The sequence below is a fragment of the Sarcophilus harrisii genome, chromosome 2, assembly GCF_902635505.1.
Source record: "Sarcophilus harrisii chromosome 2, mSarHar1.11, whole genome shotgun sequence".
Taxonomy (NCBI): domain Eukaryota; kingdom Metazoa; phylum Chordata; class Mammalia; order Dasyuromorphia; family Dasyuridae; genus Sarcophilus; species Sarcophilus harrisii.
The window spans coordinates 240905159-240919803 of record NC_045427.1 but is presented as its reverse complement, the minus strand read 5'-3'; the positions used below and the strand labels follow the sequence as shown (position 1 = coordinate 240919803).

At 34.3% G+C, this 14645-nt stretch overlaps 1 protein-coding gene across 2 annotated transcripts in view; it reads right to left on the bottom strand.

Moving 5' to 3' along the window:
* The window catches only part of SS18L1 (SS18L1 subunit of BAF chromatin remodeling complex), an 80178-nt gene that overhangs the window by 54660 nt on the left and 10873 nt on the right, over nt 1-14645 (bottom strand). For both annotated transcript variants that reach the window (XM_031951716.1, XM_003757627.3), the window contains exons 2-3: nt 4606-4682; nt 2295-2379 (exon numbers count right to left, since the gene is read on the bottom strand). In XM_031951716.1, coding sequence (XP_031807576.1) covers nt 2295-2379; nt 4606-4682 — 162 coding nt within the window. The remainder of the gene's footprint in view (nt 1-2294; nt 2380-4605; nt 4683-14645) is intronic.

Genomic DNA, 14645 nt, shown 5'->3' with positions numbered 1-14645 from the left:
TTCATAAATTCAAATTATGGCCCTGGGCAAGTCACCTAAATTTTTGCTTCAGTTTCCTGGTCTAGAAAATGAGCTAGAAATAGAAAAATCATTATAGAATTTTTGCCAAGAAAACCCTAAGCAGGGTCATGAAGGGGACAAAACTAAAATGACTCAACAATAGTAACTATGCTATAGAAAATATAATAAATGTTGTTCTGATATTAAACTATTTTATACTGTTATACTATTGACTATTAAATATGTATTAGGTATTGTGCTATAATTTGTAATTATAGTATATAATTATATTCATCATAAGCTCCCACTAAAGTTCTAGTTTTATGGCTCATTGTAGAATACAGAGAAGCTCAGGTTTTAGTTATGTCAGGAGAGCACTGTAAGTTTTGGACATATATTCCTCAGTGAAAAAGTCTTTGAGCATAATATGCTCACTGATAAATAGCTACATACTGGTCCAAGGGGTAGTCTTGGGCAGTTAGACATTTGTTGGTTACAACAACTCTCAAAAAACATCTGCTAAGTTAGAGAGGGCCTGTAGGCTACATTAAGGAATATTACTAAAGTTACAAATCCTTTAATTATATATATGATCATAATGATATTTCATCATATCATCATTAATAAATTCCTTATAGGCAAATGACAAATCTTAGTCACGTTTCTTCCTTAGTACTTAGCATTGTGTTTATACATGTTGTTGTTTCAGTCAGTTTCAAGTAATGTCAGATTCTTTGTGATCCCATTTGAGATTTTCTTAATAAAGATACTGGACCAGTCTGCCATTTTCTTCTCCACCTTATTTTACTGATGGGTTAAGGGTTAAGTGACTTGCCCAGGGTCACACAGCTAGTAAATGTTTGAGATCAGATATGAACTCATGAAGATGAGTCTTCCTGACTTTTCAGGCCTGGCACTCTAGGCCCTGGCCCACCTAGCCACACATGTTTGTACATAAAGCTTTAATAAATGTTCTAGAATTAATGAATAAGCCAATTTAGAAAGAATTCAACATCTTTTTGTACATATTATTTTAAATACCAAAGAAGAATAGCTAGATTTAAATTTCTTCAGCTGAGAATGATATGAAAAACTGATACTTTTTAAAACATGAGGATTGATCCTCCATATTAGTCACTTGCATCAATCAAAAAAACTTTATAAATCTAAGTTATCTTAAGCAGTGGTAGAAATGTTCTTACATTGGAGATTTGAATAAGACAAGCGTTAAATCTTTTGCACTCAGCATCTCAGTTTATAGTATTTCTCTAATTCCTTTTCTTATCCCTTAACTGCTTCATGTCTACCAGTAATCATACAGAGAGGCTTAAATCAAAAATGAAATTTCAAAAATGTTACTGTAAGCAAGGACTCAAAGGACTTCAGACAAATTTGTAAGATATATATAGGAATCACAGAACTAACTTCCTGACTTTCTAAATGAAGGGATTTTTGGGGGGGGGCAATTGGGGTCAAGTGACTTGCTTAGGGTCACACAGCTAGGAAGTATTAAGTGTCTGAGGCCACATTTGAACTCAGGTCCTCCTGGTTCCAGGACTAGTGCTCTATCTCTTACACCATCTAGCTGCCCCTAGATGAAGGAATTCTTGAGAGTATGAGTTACCAGGTCTGTTTTCCCAATGGAGAAGCAAAAATGATGTCACATTTAAAAACCCTTTTTTCAAAATCATAAATCACAAACTTTGGTTTACATCAACCCAATGAAGTAAGTAATACAGGTATTATCCCTATTTTATAGATGAGGAAACTGAGGCTCAGAGAAGTTATCTGATTTGGCCATGATAATTTCATTCCTATCACAATTCTAACACAGATTTTCTCACTTCAAAGTCCATCAGTTTTTCATTTTGACTATACGCCTCTCCATTCACTCAAACAAAGCCAATATGGTGGAATCATAACTATTCAACACAAAGTGGAAAACCTAATAAGGACAAATCTATTAGGAGCTAATTTTGAATTCTCAAGGGATAAATCCCCTATAAACTGCTGTCCCAGAATAAAGAAATCTGTCAAGGAAAAGTCTAAGTCATATTTTATATCTCCATTCCTTGAACTACCTTGATCACTTCCATACCAAGATGAGCCAGTATAAGACCTTTGAAGATGAGAATACAGAAACAAGAAATGCAAAGGATGTAAAGGTATTAATGAGCTATGATCTGCAATGGAGGGAGTGTCCACATTCATGAGACCAGGGATCCAGTGAAGGGTAAGAATTAATGACCCTCTTCCAGTGGGCATTATATATTCTTCTGGTTAGAAGTACTTACGGCAGGAAGCAATGACTGCATGTTCTGGTTAGAGTCTGCTATTGTTGCCAAATAAACCAAATTTCTGTGTAGTATTTGTTGGTATCTATGGGATAAAGGAGTAAAATTATTCAGAGTCTGGAACCAATATTGAACATTCCCATGTAAATCAGCATGAAATTATCTTTTTGATATAACTGATATCTTAATGATATTACATAAATATCAGTCAATCAACAAATATTTATTACATGCCTCTGAGTCACCAGAAAATAATATAAAAAATTAAAAAGAAACAAATAAATAAGCTGGCTGTTTCATTAAAGTCCCTTGGTTCTATCAACCACTAAGGCAGAATCAAACTGCTATTCCACTCAGGAAAGCATCAAACCCATAATACTCAGTCTGTACATTTTAGCTATATATCTGAAATGGCAATATTCAATAGAAAATATACTTTATAATGAAATGACAAGCCCTCTCACACCAAAAACAGAAAATAATAAATATGATGTCAAAAAGACTCAAAGAGAAATCTTAGCTGTGCCATAGTAGAAAATGCCAACATTTCTTTAGAAAGTAATTGGGGGGGGGGGTTAGCTAGGTGGCATAGTGGATAGAGTACCAGCCCTGAAGGCAGGAGTACCTGAGCTCAAATATGACCTCAGAGACTTAAGACTGACTAGCTGTGTGACCCTGATTGTCTCCAAAAAAAAAGTAATTAAGGGACAGGATTTTCTTTTAATGAGGAAAACGCTGCTTTGAGAGACCACAAATATAATGGCAGCAATGTAGCTAAAAGAAAGTGCAAATTTGTGGAGTATACTCAATCTGATCTATCAAATTCTATTAACTTTTCTTGGTGAACTTTTTTTTTTTTTAACTTCAGAACTGTCCAAAACAAAATCTGGGAAGACAGTTAGACTTACGTTCAAAAAGTTAGCAAGTACAGTTCTGAATATCCAAGGAGCAGACTGTAATAAATGCCTATAACCTAATCAATAGCAGTCCCGGATGACTTAATTTGGGAATGACCTAATCTCTGAAACTCCTTCTACAGCTTTCATTTTAAATGAAAATTACTAAAGCCAAGCTGAACCTTTGGTGCATATATTGTCCCATTCAGGGCTAATAAGTTACTGGCTTTATGACCTTGGGCACATCAGTTAAATCTTTCGGAGACTCAGTTTCCTAATGTGTAAAATAAAATTGTACCTACATTCCAGGATTGTTGGGAGGATTAAAGAGGTAGTGTATGTAATATGCTATATAAAAATCTATTATTAGCGTTGTTATCATCACCATTCTCTATACTTAAAATAAATTCTATTCAAACATAAGAAAGAGGCCTTTATGTTCACCATTATGGATTTTTTGGAATTTTTTTAAAATTTTCTGTGGATATATGTCAAGAAATGTCCTTTAAGTTGATTTCTCATATTATAGCACTTAATTTAATAGTTATTGTTATTTAATATCTCACTTTATAGTTCACAAAGTACCTTCATCACTGTAATCCTATGAAGTAAGTTGTATAAATACAGAAACTGAGGCTCAAAGAAGTAATTTGTCCAATCTAATAGAACTAAAACTTGAGTCCTCTTATTCCGAATCTAGTACTTCTAAAACATATATAATTCTTAAACCTAACCACCTATACTGAAAACAACTAGCATCCAAAATGGGAATTTCCTAGGACTTAAGAATAACACAACTTTTGGCACAAAATAAAAGATTCTACAAAAACTAAGTGACAAGTTTGATATGTCAACCAAATGTCCTAAAATAAGTTGAAAGGAAAAATTTTATATTATATATTTATTATTATTTATATTTTATATCATTTTTATATTAATTTAAATCTAGCAAAATATTTTTTATAAAAACTATTTATAATATTATAGATTTAAGAACTGGGAAGGTTTTCAGAGATCATTTAGTCTAATCTCTTCATTTTAGAAATTAGGCCATTAAGGGTTAAGTGATTAGACTAAGAGCTCACAAAAAGTAGTCTAAAGCTAGACCCAGAGTCTCTTATTCCAAGTCTGATGCTCAGAATCTTAGGCCATGTGGCCTGAAATTTAATAACCTTTTTTTTTTTTACACTAATTGTAAAAGAATCTATTCCATGGGCCATTTTTAATTTGTATTGAATGCTACCACTTCCAGAAGAAAGCAGAAAATATCTGTCCTGGTTAAAGCCTGTTAATCAAATTATATAGAGCCTTGTTAATTACCAAGTATATTCTGTCACATATATGTTTCCTTTACCACTAAAAACAAAAGCAGCATTAGAAAGCAAGAATAACACTTCTATGGCATTATTACTTACTGAGTACATTCTGCAGTCTTGCCCTTACTCTGGTAGTCCATAATACACTGAATTAAGTGATGGTTTTCATCTAGCATCTGAATTTAAGAAAATAAAATAAATAAAGTTAAAATACAAAAATATCTTTGCATGGTTTCCAATCCTTGAATATCCAGATTTTTGTTTTAGAATTTCTTAATATTTATGCAAGTTGATTCATTTATTTCACAAGTATTTGGTGAGTGCCTGCTATATTCATGAAATATATGATGCTACATTAGGCACAAAAGGGAAGGTAACAAAAATAAAAGAAAGACATAGTTTCTGCCCTTAAAGAATTTGCAATTTACTTGGAAGGAAAAGACAGAGCATCCAGAGAACAAATACAAATATAATTAAAACTTTAAATTAAATTAATTTAATACTAAACATTAAAAACCTTTAACATGACCAAGTATCACTGGCATATCATCATGGTATCATGAATAAGGACAGTTGCTACAAGATAGTTTTGAGTAAGACTTTGAAGGAAGTACAGAATTTGGACTAGTCAAGAGAAGGAATAATGAAGTATATTTCTATAACCATCAAAAATAGGCCTAATGTTTCAAGATGATATACAATGCCAGAGAGATCAGAATGAACATTCAAGGAGACATTTTCCTCAAATAGAATGTGTTACAATATGAAGAAAGAACACAAGTTAGATTTATTTGCAGCACCAGAAATCTCAATAGAAAATGGAAGATTAAGACATGTTCTAATAATCTATAAGACTCTAATGTGGGCAGAGAAACAAGTGTTATGGGGAGGTCAATCAGTGTCATGGAGCTGAAACCCTTATGGGGTTTATAATCAAAATTATTTGATAAAATTTTGATAGGAATCACAAAAGCCATATTTATAATTTATATGTTAATTACTAATGGTATTAGTGTTTCTATTTTGGTAGGTGCTCAATAACTGTTTGTTGAATTGAAAACAAATTGAAAACATTTTTATTCATAGAATTTCATACATCAAATCTTAAAGAACCCTAAAACAAAATATGTTCAGTTTGACAACTGAAATATCACTGTGTAGAAATTTAATTTAGCAGACAATAGGAACATGAATACATTACGTATTTTCAAGAGGAGTGAAAATAAAGAAACATAATACAACTTATAACAATGAAAAAATTTCTCCTTCCCTTCAAATAAAAAAAATATATATTTTAATAGTTCAGCAATAGTTGCATATTCATTTTCTCTACAAGTTTTCATTACTGTGGAAAAAAAGACTATTTACTTGATTTAATTTAAGTGATAATAGCTCCTAAATTTAACTTAATTTAATTTACTTTAGGTGATGGCTGAATTTCAGACAATTTTAAAGTTATAAGATATTATAATTTCACTTAAATTCACTTAAAATTTTGAATACTTATTGAACTTTTCATTCTTCTCAACCACTTGCAATCCGGCTTCTGATGTTATCATTCAAATAAAACTGCTCTCTCTAAAGTTACCAATAAATCTTTCAATTGCAAAATTCAATAATTACCTTTTCTCCATTATCTTTCTTCTTGACTTTTTTTTTTTAAACAACATTTGAAACAGTAAATTATTCCCTTCTACAAAACATTATCATCTCTATGGACTTTCATGACATTGTTTCTCTCCTAGTTCTTCTCCCACTCTTCTGCCCATTCTTTCTTAGTTTTCTTTGCTAGACGATTCTTTGTATCCTACCCTTATCCTGGATATGGCTCAGCACTATGAACATCAAGACAAAAATGAAACCATCTTTGCTCTTCTTCTCTTTCTATATTTTATGTCATCGTGATTATCATTCATTTCTCATTGTTTCAACTATCATCTCTATGCAAATGATCATATGTTTGTAATTGGAAGGGACCTAAGAAGTAATCTATTCTAACTTTTTCATTTTAAAAATGAGGAAACTGAAGCTCTAAAAGTGACTTATGCAAGATCGTGGATATATTAAGTATTCAAGATGAACCCAGGTCCTTTGACTCCAGAGTCAGTACTCTTTCCACTGTACCATGAAGACTTCTAGACCTTGGCTTTCTCTTAAACTGCAGTCCTGTATCACTAATTGCCATTAGACTTTTCTACCTGTATGTCCTACAAGACATGTCAAATTCAACATGTCCAAATGCCCTCCTTAACTTGCCTATTTCTGTTTTAAGGTATTACCATATTTCTAATCATCCAAGTTCACCATTTCACAATTCCTTCTTCTCCTTCATTTCTCATATCCAATCAGTTGCTGAATCTTTCCCTCTTTACCTCAACGATAGTGTATTTCATTCATCTCTCCACTCACACAGCCACCACCTTAGCTCAGGACAATTACTGATTGCCTAAATTATTACAATAACATTGTAACTGATCTCTCTATCTCAAAGATCTCCTTCTTCAATGCATTCTCCATTTAATTGTCTAAATCCCAGCTTCTTAAAACTGTGGTTTGTGTTCTTATATAGGGTCTCATAACTGAATGTGGAAGTCATAAAATTATTATTATCAGTAAATGTTTGATTTGCATACCTATTTTATGTTCCTTTATATCCGGCATCACCTAAAAATTTCTTATGTGAAAAGGGGTAGCGAGTGGAAAAGTTTAAGGGGCTCTGGAACTGATAGTCATAAAACATACATCCATTCATGTCATTCCCTACTCAAAAGAGCTCCTGTAGCTGTATTGCCTCTAGGATCAATTTTAAACTCTTGTTTGGCTTTGAAGACCCTTCACAAGCTCATCTTGGACTGCTTTGCAGAAACCTATGAAGTATTTTCCTTCCCAAACTATGTTCTAAACTAAATTGGCTTCCTTGCTGTTTCCTGTATATTCTACCTCCATTGCCTTTGCCCCAGCTTTGCCCCTTTTTTAGGATACATTTCTTCTTTCTCTCATATAATCCTTCCTGCAGGAAGACTGTCTTGATATCTAGTTGATGTTTTGTGTCTACTCATTTTGCCTATTTTGCTATTCACAGAAAACAACCTAAAGGAAGACACTAACTTATGAAAGTATATTATGGGCTCTGTAACATTGAGTAGATCAACTGGACTGGGTCACTGAATGTATAAAGGAAAATAATATGAGATTTTTGTTTTCTGAGCTGCATTTTTTTTTAACGTATAAGCAATACCTGATATGAAACTCCCTCTATCAGACAGATAAGCAATTTGTTTATAACATAAAATAGTCTTAGAACTTACCTGGTAGTACTGAGAAGTTAAGTACCTTTTCCACAGTCACAGAGTTAGTAACATCAGAGGAAAGACTTGAAGTTTGTTTTTTCTCTAAAAACTGAACTTCTCCCCACTATACCATGTTGCCTCTCAATATGAGATATGAGCTTTCTTGCCTTGTTAATCATAACAAAGGAAGAGCACCTCAGGTTTATGAAGGTGCTTAAATGCCAGAGAAAGTAAAACAGGGAAAATTTTTGAGTGTGATACTGACATGGCTACCCAAATTTCTGAATAAATTAGACTATCCTAGCAGCAACATAAAAAAATATATTGGAATAGGGAGTTTTAATCACATTTTAAGTTAGTATTTAAATTTCTAAATTGGCATCAAAATAGAGCCAAACAAATATTTTATAAATCTGAAAGCTCTCTTTCCATGTGAACATTTTTTTTTTTTTTTTTTTACTTTTTTATTATTGCAAACATCCTGAAATAAAATCATTCTAAGGGGGTGGCCCTGCTTCAAGGTTGGGGTGAGCCACTAGAGGGAGCTACAGCACCTACTCTTCAGTGGCCTGTTGGATGTTCAACTAGGATATGGATTTCCCACCTATAGGAAGAATAAAACTGTCACAGAAATGCACATTTTCAAAGACTTTCTCAATATCAAGTGAAAGTGAGGGGAAAAAAGGAGCTTGGAAACCATTTCTTCTCCACTTTACTCTGGCATTCCAATAAAATGTGAAAGTCCAATATGCAAATACCACAGAGGCTCTATTTTTTTGGGGTGGTGGTGGTGGTGGTATACAGATCTGTGATTTTATCATTATTGGGAACTCTCTAATGTAGAAACTATCCAGCGATGCAAATCAGCATCTACTTCACCTGGAATTTATAATCCTTAGCAACTGCATAAGTCACAGGGGTCCTCAAACTATGGCCCGGGCCAGATGCGGCAGCTGAGGAAGTTTATCCCCTTCACTCAGGGCTATGAAGTTTCTTCATTTAAAGACCCACAAAACAAAGTTTTTGTTTTTACTATAGTCCGGCCCTCCAACAGTCTGAAGGACAGTGAACTGGCCCCCTATTTAAAAAGTTTGAGGACCCCTAAGGAATTTATAGATTAAGTGACTTGCCTTTGGTCACAACACTAATGTCTCAGAATATGAATGCAAAAATTCTTGGCTCTAAAAGAACCCCACTATGCTACAGATCATGAAGAAATAATATATGTCTCTGTAAATATATTTACATTGTCTCAGATTTTAAATGTTTTAATTATAATGTAATTAAATTTTAATTTATTTTTAATTGCAGAGCAATTTTGGCTTTTGGAAGCACAAATATGAAAATTTCCCTTCATTCTAAAATACAAATTCACTTTCTTTTTAAAACATATATATTATGTTAGGCTTGAGACAATCAATCAACATATACTTATTGAACAAGTTATGCCAGAGATTGTACTCATTTCAGATACAATGATAATCTCAAAGGGCTTTCCAGTGGGTGAGGGTGAGAGGCTGATACATATACACAGAAGTAAGTGTATATAAAATAAATATACAGTAATTGGGTAGAGATGCAATAGAAACTGAGGTGGAGGTTTGTCAAGAAAGGATTCATGGAGATGATATTTAAACTGAAGGATTATATGAAGCAGAGGTGTGGAAGGAATACAAATGAAAGGGACCTGAAATAAGGTGATGACTATGGGAGCAGAAAAAAAATTGAAATTGATTAAATATGTGGAATGAAGGATTGAGGATGAATATGAGACCCTGAAGATGGAGAAATAGAAGGAAGATATAGCCTTGACAGAAATAGGGAAGTTGGAAAGAGGAGAGGGATGTGTGTATGTGTGTGTGTGTGTGTGTGTGTGTGTGTGTGTGTGTGAGAGAGAGAGAGAGAGAGAGAGAGAGAGAGAGAGAGAGAGAGAGAGAGAGAAAGACAAGACAGACAGACAGACAGACATAGATGAATTCCACTTTTTCAATATAAGGACTAATTTCATCTTTGACTAATTTTCTACAAACCTACAAGGAATTCCCTCACTTTAAAAAGCATAATGTGAAATCTGCATTATTATCTGAGTAGCACAAGGACAATAACATCATATTTCTTTTTTGGAGACTGCTGTCTTTAAGATAGAAAGTCATTCAGTCAATAAACAGTCAATAGAGGCCTACTATGAAGTGTTAGAGACACAAAGAAAGCCAAAAGACTGTTCTTGCTCTCAGAGTTCACAATCTAATGAGAGAGATAATATGTAAACAACTATACACAAATAAAATATATGTAGAATAAATTGGAGGTAACCAATAAAGAGAAGGCACAAATATTAAGGGGGCTCAGGAAAGGCTTTTTGTAGAAGATTAGATTTTAGGTGGGACTGAAAGGAAGCCAAGAGAGTAAACCAGTTATGAGGAAAAACCATAGAAAATGCCCAGAAAGTGGAGATGGATTGTAATGTTCCAGGGAGGGCAGTGTCTTCAGGCTCTACAGCATAGTGGGCCCTTTTAGAGCCAAGAACACTTGGGTTCATGTTTTGAGGCCTCTGACATATTAGCTTTGTGATCAAAGGCAAATCACTTAAACCTATAAATTCTCTAGGCAGCTGCTAAGTGTATAAATTCCAGGTGAGTTAATTGCTGATTTGCATCACTAGACAATAATGACAAAATCACAGATCTGAATAATACCACCACCATCACCAAATACAATCTCTATTGGTTCTGAATGATCGAGGATATAATATCCTTGAGAATAATAATATGAGAAGACTGGAAAGATGGGAAACTGTAGGTTGTGAAGAGCTTTGAATATCAGAGGATTTTATAATGATCTTGGAGATGATAGAGAGCAACTGAACAGAGTAAACTGAGTTTACTGAATAAAAAGAGGCAGGATAGGGTCAGATCTGTACTTTTAGAAAGGTTAATTTAACAGCTACATAGAAGATGGATTGTAATGAGGAGAGACTTGTGGCAGGGAAACTCATCTGTAGGTTATTCATCAGTCCCGGAGTGAGGTAATGAGTGTCTGATGCAATGTGATGGCAACATCAGAGGAAAAATGGGGGGCATAAATGAAAATTGTTATTAAGGTAAAATTGATAAGACTTAGCAACAAATTGAAGAGGATGTGTAGTGAGTGCAGAGTGAAGGATAACTAGGTTTCAATTCTGGGTAACTGGGAGGATAGTGGTGCCCTTGACAGTTCAATTTTGAACATGTTGAATGAGTTTAAGATGTTTATGGACACCTAAGGTTGAGATGTCTAATGGAGAGGTGGAGAGGTGAGTCTGAAGCTAAAAAAAGACATTAGAGTTGGATAAGAAAGAATAGCATAGCTTAATAATAATAAAATCCTTTGAAGATAAATTAGGATTCAGATGATGATTTAAGCCAATGGCCATTACCACTTTATTAATCTGCAACAGAGTTGGTTGCACAAAATATTTTTCCAGAGAAAGAAAAATACACTAAACTGATTGTTCAGGAGAGTTGGAAAAATGGAATGCTCTTGCTACTTAAATCTTGTGATTTCTAGGAATTACCATATATACAAAGGTAGACAACTCTTTCTTTTAAGATGGCAAGGTAGCAATTCAGAGCTTTATATGAAATTTTAGGACTGAGTACAAAAAATGATAAGCTACATTGATGATACAATTAAAGTTAACATTCTGCCTCTAAAAGTCTCAAAAGTTTATGATAGAGGGATACAAATGGGCAATCTAAGCCATTTGCACTACAGTCAATATAATAAAATGAATTAAAAAGTCAAAGAAAAAAATTACCAGTAAGACTGGTAAACCACTGGCACCTATTCTTGCCCTGTCTGATCACCCTAATATGTAACACTTTTGGACAAATTTCATAGATAAGAATACAATACAATATTATTGACTCTAGAATAATACTAAATATAATTTGACTTATCTTTGATAACTATCCCACTTATGTGCTTTTCATTCCCAAAACATTCTCTTTCATCTACACCTTTAGCTCCTTTCAAAGCTCAGGAGGCTCAGTTACCTACATGAGGCTCTTTCTCATCTCCCCAAAATTAATTTGTATACATTTTGCATATATGTTATATCCTTTCAGTACAATGTGTGTGCCCTGAGAACAGTGACTATCACTATTTCTTTCTTTTCTTCCTTCCTTTTTTTCTTTCATTCTTTTCTTCATCTTTGTATCTTTAGTTCCTAGTGCTTTGTGCAAATGGCTGGAGGGTTGGACCTCAAAATGCTGAAGGAACAATATTATAAATCTCAAATAGCAATGTTTAATGCTGAGGGGAAATTCTGGTTCTTTAAAGCTTGTGTTGTGGATAACAGAAGTTTAGAATTTTAGAAATACATAGACAAACCTCACCTATGTCTCAATATTAATTTCTCTTTTAAAACACACCTTTCTTTTGATCTTGAAATACCCATCTTTCAGAATTCTACAGGCAATTAGTTACTAGAAAATAAAAGTGAATTTTTTTACTTGAGTATTTTAAACACAGTGTGGCACCTTCAACTACTTGTACAGATGGTACCCTCTTTTATACCTTAAGAGATGGTCTTCATCAGTCCCTATGGCCAAAAGACTCCCCCACTGGTGACCACTATTTTGAAGAGAACCTTTGGAGCTTAGATCAATAATAGACACACAGGCAAATGCTTAGTTCATATTCAAAAACACAGACTGCTGAATGGGATCTTGGTCCAATCTCCACATTTTACAGATATTGGCTTAGCCAAAGTGATACAGACAGTAGATGTGATGGAAATTAAATTCATTTCTCCCTGCCTCCAAGTCCAGTGCCCTATGCACTAGGCACGCTAGAACCTGCTGCTAGAAGCACCAAAAATAGTGCTGTAGATACTCAGCAGATATCAATTCATGAGAGGATTTTCTTGTAGGATCAGAATTTGTGTTAAATTTACATGGAACACTAAAATGTAATTAAACTAGAAGTAGCACATCCTTTGATTGAAACTAGGAAGGAAAGTTTAGAATCATCACCATGACTAAATTGTCACCTGTCTTAATACTACTTAATGGTACTTGAGTCTATCCAGAGTAAAATCACTCCACTATCCAGGAGAGAAATGGAGAGAGAGAGAGAGAGAGAGAGAGAGAGAGAGAGAGAGAGAGAGAGAGAGAGAGAGAGAGAGAGAGAGCGCCTTTTCAGGCATGGCAGAGAAGAGGAATTTGTCATGAATGAAAAGGTTCTGCTGTCTAAGGCACAAAAAAGAGCCAGAAGGGGCCTCAATCTGTGACCAAATAACAGAAGGAGCATGAAATCTCTCTGGCCGACAGGGTTTAATTCAATTCAATTAAAAAATATTTATCAAGGGCTTCTGTGCCAGGAATTCTACTAGATGCTAGGAATATAAAGATAAAATGAATCAACTTCTGTCCTTGAATGCCTTATACTTTACTGGATGGAAACAACATGAACAGATAAGAAAATACAAAGTGAATACAAAGTAATTTCAGGAGCAAGGAAAAGGACCTAACAATGGGGATGAGGGAGGAAGACAATCAGGAAAGGGCTTTTTTTAGGGGTTGACCCCTGAGCTAAGCCTAAAAAGGGGATTGCTAGTGAGGCAAGAGTGAGGAGAGAAAGTCTTAAATATTTAATACCTGTGTGACTTTGGGCAATCTCTGAGTCTGTTTCCTTCTTTTTAAAATGAAGAAATGGGACTAGATGGCCCCTAAAGTTCTTTCTAGTTCTAAATCTATGCTCTTTATGAAATACCTACCATGTACAGTGAACATAGTGTGTTTGAGTAGAGGGTAGTAAAATGAATTAGTCAGGAGACTAGTATCAATTTGAATAGAAATTTAAAGAATCTGAATTTTACACTAGAGGCAACAAGGAGCCAATTAAATTTCTTGGGAAGGGGAAGCCTAATATGGTCAGACCTATGCTTCGAGAACAGCAATCTGGCAACTGTGAGGATGATGGACAGACAGCTAGGTGATGCAGTGGATAAAGTACAAGGCCTGGAATCAGAAAGATTCATCTTTATTAGTTCATTTCTGACCCCAGACACTTACTAACTGGGCAAGTCACTTAACACTGTTTGCCTCAGTTTCCTTATCTGTAAAATGAACTGGAGAAATGGCAAACCACTACAGTTCTCTGCCAACAAAACCCCAAATGGGGTCATGACAAATTGGACATGACTGAACAGAGATCACAGAATCAGAGGCCTGGATCTCTAAAGAGACTTCAGAAATCACCTAATTATAGGATCATACAGTTGGAATTAGAAGGAATTCTAGAGGCCATAAAGTCCAAGCTGACTCATTTTACAAAAAAAATTGGGGCATAGAAGGTCTGAGTTAATTTAGTTCCCTTAGGTAATATCAGAGGTCAGATTTGGATGTAGGTTCTTTGATTCGAGTGAATATTCTTTTACATGATATTACACAATCCATTTTACAGATGAAGAAACCAAGACTCTGGGAAGTTTTCCTTTATTTTCAGAAAAGCTAAATGATTTTTCCAGTCATACAGACAGAGCGACGATTTGAATCCAGGTCCTCTGATTCCAAATCTAGTGCTCTTTCCATTGCATTGCAATAATTCTGGTGAGAGGCTTTCAGCAGCACAAAACCCTCAGAAAAAGTAATTATGTGCCAGATGTGTAATTAAAACCAAATCTATAATACAAGATGGCAGAAATACTATGAGATTAAAATCTCATGAAATAATATCAACTAACTAAAATACTTAAAGCTCTCATGAAGAGTAATTATCCTCCATCCCCCACTCCCACTCCCCAAGTTAAGTGAGCACAAACAAACTCATAGATTTGTGATTGGGATCAAGCTGTAGAAATCTTTG